Genomic DNA, 6,593 nt, shown 5'->3' on the forward strand with positions numbered 1-6,593 from the left:
TACGACAAAATTTATAAAATTACCGTGAAAACAACAATTGACAACAATATAATTAAAGTTGTTTATAATTAATTAAATTTAATAATTTACGGAGTTATTTAGAGTTTAAAAATGTGTTTAACAAATAAGTGTAAAAGAGAAGAATACTGTAGTTAAATACAGAAAAGTACTGTGCAAATTGTTGTTATTATTAGAAATCCCAATGAGTTTGTTTTGCTATAATCTGTATTAAATAACTATTAGCTAGAAACTTTTGAATACTTAAAATTACCTAGCAAATATTGAAAAACAACTGTTATCGTAAACAATACTAGGTAAAACATAACTTTGTTTTACTTTTTAATAAGTTTAATATAAAATAAAAAATATATTAAAAATTTAATTGCCGTAGAATTTAATTAAACCTTAATTAATAACTTTTTTCAGATAATGCTCAAGATCTAGAAAGCCAGTCTATAGTCGACCTTATTTTATAGATAAAAACCACAACAAAAATTTTGGTCAAAAAATTCTTTAAACTTAAATAAAAAATACGCTGTAAAACAAACGAAAAAAATAGTTACTTTTGTCGTCTAAGTGTTATGTATACATTATACAACGATAAAACTTTAAAATGAGATCATGTTTAAAACAATGAAATTTAAAATGACGGAGTTTAATATGACTGTGTTAATTATAATAGTAAATCATAGGTGTCATCTTTTTTATTATTTTAGTATTTAAAACTGCAATGGGTTCAAAAAAAAATCAGTAAATTATTTATTTTCTGTAATTTTAACTTTTTATTATTTGATTTTTTGTTATTTAATCTTTTCTCAATAATACCACTAGTAAAAAGATTTCTTAAAGTCTTTTAAAGTTACTAAAATTGTGTTAATATAATAAGAAAAACATGATTATTGTATCCTTACTTATATCTGATAGATAAAACAATACCCAAGTTCAATTACTAAAGAAAACTATAATAACTAGTATAACTAGCTGCTTACAAAACTTTAGATAATTTTGACATGCATTACTTTTATCTTTTTTTTATTAAAACAATAAGGAAAAGCATTTAGTTTTGGAATTAAAGCATTACAATTTTATTTGACCGACTCGATTTTTTAGATATACAAAGTAAATATACAATAAAAAAAATAATTGTATATGGTCTATTTATTTTTTTTTTCAATTTACAAAAACAATATAAAACACTTTATATACTAAAGTTTTACTTATACTAGTTTTTTTTTTTGCAAAAAAATAAAAGGGTAATTTTTGTGTTTTGTTTAATTAAATCTCAACCATAGTAAATGTTAAGTATATCAAAAAGTAAAACATTGTATTAAAATCTTGAAAGATTCAACATTGAAGAAATTAAAAAGCAGAAGCAATTAAAGAAAGTTTTAGTACAGTGATTTCGTAAAATATCGATTTAGAGACACAATTTTTCTATGAACTTATTAGAAGAAAATTAGTTAAAACAAACTCAAAAAAAAATTTAGAGATAAATAATTTTATTTAATGATATAAGAAACCTGTTTTTCGATTTTAATCTTAATTTTTACTTAGTCAAGTAAAGTAGCTATTATTGAGCATGTTTATCTTAAAAAAAAAACATATATTTTTTACTTTTTAGCTTGAGCAAAAAGTTAAAGTTGATTTTTTATTCCTTTATCAGATAGTCTAGTTGTCTACATAACACTTTTCGTACACTCTTTAAGCAATAGTTTTACAAAGTAATATTTAAAAGAAAAAAAACTAATAAGTTTTGTTATATTTAACAAAAATTCAAGTTGAAATTTTTCAAAATGATTTTAATTAAATTGTAACAAAATATACGAAAATAATGCTATTGCTAATGTTATAATATTGAATGAAATTTGTTCACTACCACTTCTGTTATCACTAGTTCTTCTGTATATTCTTCTTTGGTTTACGCGTTGCAAGGGTCTAAAGTTGTCTGTGACGTTGACAAATTTTCGGAACTTATCTGCCTGTTATGCAAATTAAGATTATAATAGTAGTTAAATCAACTAGATTTTCTTTAATTTAGCACTCTTAAAGTCTAACAAAAAGTTATTTTATCAAACAATTTTTTTTTTGATTTTGTAAACAATTTAAAAGCATCTTTCTATGAAGCATAAATTTATTCTTAAAATCAAAACTACTTTTTAATAGTTTAACCTGATTTTTTGAAATTTTTATTCTATTTTCAAACATTGTCCAAATTACTTTTTCGCTACATGGCGGTGTTGTTAAGGAGCCCCTGTAATTATTAAATTGCAGTCATAAAATTCTTAAAATCCTTACTAGAAATTAAATAATTAGGATAAATATCTATAGCAAGTAGAAAACGCATGAAATTCTAGCAACTATTCATTAAGATACTAGAATTTGAATATACAGAAACTTTTTGTGAATATGATCAAATTTACTAGCTTTTTTAATGCTTAATTTGATTTTACTTTACAAGTCTGTTTTTTAACCGATTAAATGTTTTTTTGGAAGGAAAACCGGTAACAGATAAAATTAGTCCTTCTTTTGTATACTTTTTATTCCCAAAAAAATTATCTTTGTAAAACAGCTTTAATTAATCTTTAACTGTTTTATTGCAAGACTTTATATTGAAGCTGATTTCTGAAAACTACATTTTATAAGTAGTTAAAACTTTTAATATATGTTTAAAAAAAAGTTTAGTCTTTTTTAATGATCTCTAAGACTTAAATGTATTATAAACAAGATTATAATACTGCTTATATTCAGTTTTAATTTAATGTATACAAAATTTATAAAAAAGTATGAACATTTTGTATCTCAGTAAAAAATTTCGAGGTCTGTTCTAAAAATTAAAATACTAGAATTATAAAGCTTTGTAAATGTCTATCTATAATATTTTACATAAATCTACAACATCAAAATATCTTACTCGTATCTAAAATAGTTTTCAATGTTGTCTGGTACAATATTTCCTAGAGGAAATGGAGTAATTGTAACATTATTGCCTGTTTCAGGAATATCTTCAAGACGACTAATGATTGGGTCTAGAGCTTTATTATCCTCAGTTTCAACCTCCTAATCATAAGATTTTAAATAATAACTTCTTCTTTTTATGAGGTTTAGATGCAACGTATTAATACAACTTCATGAATTACCACTTAGTAATAATTGGAAAATAAATTTATAACTTTTTAAGTACTTTAAAAATTTGTTTTTAAGAAATTATTATGAAATTCTTTTTTTGATTAAACATCGTTCGTTAATATAAGAAATAACTTCAACAAAGAATCCAAGTACTGCCACTCCATTTGGTTGTCCAAGTCCCATTGTTAAGTTATACAAACTTCTATCTCTGTGAACTATGTGCATTTCTCCAAAGTACTTTTTACCATTTAGAGCGTGTTCAGAACCGAGAACGGAACCCCAATGAAAATGAAATTGTACTGCCTTAAAATTAAAACATATATTTATTAAGGTTTTTTTTAACTCGTTCTAATTCGTTCTTTTAACAAAACGAGAGCTGTTTTGTTTATATACTTTCAAAAAAAAGTATATTATAAATTTAAGTTTGACTAAGCGCTTAATAATAGTTTTTTAACGTTTTATGTTATTTTTAATATTATAAATAAGTGTTTATGTGTTTGACTTATTTTTCTTGATAGGTTGAAAAAGTACCTAACAATAGTTATTTGAATAACATTGTTAAGCCATAAAAGTAATGTATGCTAAAACTATATAATAAATTTAAACTACAAATATTAGCTAAAACTACAAATATTTAGCTAACAATTATACCTTAAAGTCCACAGGAAGACTTCCTGATTTGTATGCTTTTATAGTGTGCCCACCATCCAGGTTTATTTTAACTGAAAAACAACTGTTTAGGATATTTATTCTTCACATAAAGCGTAAGCTTTATAATATAAGTAGTTTTTTGACTATTATTAGTTACCAAAATAATATTACATAGTTTTGTATACATAAAAAAGTAAGGTATACATAAAAATTTAATGTACACTTATTAAATTGTACAAAAATAAATATATAATAATGTTTAAGTAATAAAACTTTTACAATTTCACAAGTTTATTTTTAAATTTTAAATATAACTTTAAGCTAATAACTCTAAACATATTACAAATATTGTTCAGCAAAAAGTTAATACCCGTGTTAGTATTACAGATTAAGTATTATAAATTCAAAATACAAACTTGAATGTCCATTATTGATCATACTCATTGCTGATGGTTCAGTTAAATCTTTTCGTTCAAATTTGGTCAAGTTATTATTACGAATGGAAGCACTGCTTTCGATGTTGATTGGAGATTGACTTGTAGCTGTTGTGCATATGCTATTCCAATTAGACGGGCCTAATATATATTTTTTGAATTGAAAATCAAAAATGTGTAAGAAATTTGCATAAAAGTTAACAAAATATTAATGAATTAAAAACAAGTTTTACCATATGTGCCAGTGTAGCTCCATTCAGAAGAAAAAACTGAAATAAAAACAAGTATTGAATTATTTTATAATTATGTTACATATAATGTTACTAAACCTACCTTTGTTATTTTGTAACAAAAATAAAGCGCATATAAACACAAAATTCTTCATTTTTAAATATCTGAAAGCAAAAATACTAAATTTATCAAAAAATAACATTCTAAAAAAATATCAGGTTGTTCTAAGTTTATAATATATATATATATCTTTATTAACTTAAAGTTACTAAGGATTGCATTTTAGTATAACAAAAAAAACCACATTATTAAATAAGAAAGTAGTTAAATAAGGAAACACTTTCTTTGAAGAAACTCAGTTAAATTTATATGCAAAACAAACAGTGTTTAACTAAAAAACTAATTAGAATAAATATGTATTCTAGTAATTATACAGTTAAAGAGTTTATGCAAAATAAGAATATGGTAAAAAATAGCACTTTTACACGGATTATTTTTTAGTTGTTTTTTTATTATTAATTTTTTTAAAGTAGTTACTAAATTTTATGGTAATATAAATTAATCTTTTCTTGTACTTAGATGAAATCTACATAAACCACAAATTAAAGAAAAAAATTATAGTTTATGATTTAGAAATCTATAATTTTAATCTAAGTTTTAAAGAAGTAAATTAGATGTTTTAATTAACCATAATATTTTACAATAATAGATAGTTTTACTTGTCGTGAGTATCGTGTGTCTAAGAACTTTTTTATAAGTTTGTTTTATACTAAATTTCTCCGACACTATTACGTAGCAGAGGAATTACTATAAAAACAAAAAAATACAAAGTCTAAATTTGTCATTGTCAAACAATTTGTAAATTCATACATTATTGTATTTGCTTTAAATAGATTATTCTACATATTCATAAACTAAATTTTAATTACTTATTTGTTTTCAATATCTGTACAGTATTGTTTATAAAAAATATAATGTTTACAGCAATATCTTTTATGGTTTTTTAAAGTTGGACGATTTGAATTTAGGTTTACGTTTAAATTATTATGCTGTTTTTCTGTTACATAGAAACAAATAAATAGTGCTTTTATCAAGTAATAAAAACTTTTATTTGTTAATCTTCGTTATCAGTTAGTTCAACAAAATATTCTAAAACAAAAAAGAGTTCGACTTTTGTAAAAGTTTGTTTGGTACATACCGTCAGCTTTAAAAGTCTAAAATGAGGTAGTTTTCAAAAAGTAAATTTTCTATATCCAATCAAGAAAGTAAGTTATAGAAAAAAACTTGAAGCAGTGCATTCTATAAGCTACTTAACAAGGATGACATTTGCTCGTATGCCTATAAACATTCGGCCATCATTATAAACAATTACTATTATTAGTAGCACACTCCTTTGTTATTAATTGCGTTATTTTATGTTAGTTAACAAACGATGCTTATATATAAAACATTTCTTAAAATAAATTTATTTTTATATCTTAGAAGCTAGTAAATTTTAAGCATTGTTAATACTAACTAGTTACAGTTTAAAAGCTATACTATATTTTAAACTCCGTACAAAATGTGTAGTAAGCTTTAACAGAATTTTTCAAGATAGTTCAAGACCAGATTATTAAGTTGAAGTTACATTATTTTAAGAGTTGGCTTTTGCTTTTAATGGTTGTTGTGTCGATTTTTTGCCAAAATCTTAACGTAATTTTTGTAAAAAACTTTAAAATTTGAACTGTTAAACGTTCAAAAGGAAATACTGTGAATAGTTGAGTTTTAGAGAAAATAATTTGTTTTGGTTAAAACTGTCTTTCGTGTTAATTTATAAAACTAATTAAAAGGTTCAGAGCTTTTTAAAAACTAAAAAATCTTATTTTGTTTGAAATAGTTTGATTTACAAAACAGAAACTATAAGCTAGTTTATAATTGAAAAAGCGGTTCAAAAGTATAATTAATTAAATGTTTTTAGAAATTAATAATTATTGTGTTTTAGTTTTTAAAAGAAAAATATACACAAAAATACAAAATCTTACCAACTTGTGTTTAAAATCTACAGTATGTGAAGATAAAAGTAAGAAGAACAAAATAATCGATACTTGATTACAAAACTTTCTTAAAAGTAATTAGAAATTTCTATAAGTTTTTTTTTTCATTAAAACTTGT

General features: G+C 22.8%; 1 protein-coding gene across 1 annotated transcript; it reads right to left on the reverse strand.

Annotated features, from left to right (window-relative positions):
• Nucleotides 1–1,227: 1,227 nt before the first annotated feature.
• LOC145838058 (carbonic anhydrase 14-like) lies at nucleotides 1,228–4,603 on the reverse strand. The gene is made up of 8 exons (XM_082945588.1): nucleotides 4,545–4,603; nucleotides 4,445–4,480; nucleotides 4,194–4,352; nucleotides 3,778–3,848; nucleotides 3,259–3,429; nucleotides 2,912–3,057; nucleotides 2,170–2,251; nucleotides 1,228–1,979 (listed from the first exon to the last, which is right to left on the reverse strand). Exons 1-8 carry the CDS (start codon nucleotides 4,594–4,596, stop codon nucleotides 1,800–1,802), a joined length of 897 nt encoding a protein of 298 aa, XP_082801714.1. The 5' UTR covers nucleotides 4,597–4,603; the 3' UTR covers nucleotides 1,228–1,799.
• Nucleotides 4,604–6,593: the final 1,990 nt, after the last annotated feature.

The sequence above is a fragment of the Thalia democratica genome, chromosome 6, assembly GCF_965202585.1.
Source record: "Thalia democratica chromosome 6, ktThaDemo2.hap1.1, whole genome shotgun sequence".
NCBI lineage: Eukaryota > Metazoa > Chordata > Thaliacea > Salpida > Salpidae > Thalia > Thalia democratica.

Bases quoted from the DNA above. Each gene is read 5' to 3' on its own strand.
- LOC145838058 (XM_082945588.1), bottom strand. From the start codon at position 4,596: ATGAAGAATTTTGTGTTTATATGCGCTTTATTTTTGTTACAAAATAAC. The intron at 3,058-3,258 runs GTTATTTCTTAT...TCTTATGATTAG, and splicing joins TACTTGGATTCTTTGTTGAA to GAGGTTGAAACTGAGGATAA. The intron at 2,252-2,911 runs GTAAGATATTTT...TAATAATTACAG, and splicing joins GAAAACTATTTTAGATACGA to GGGCTCCTTAACAACACCGC.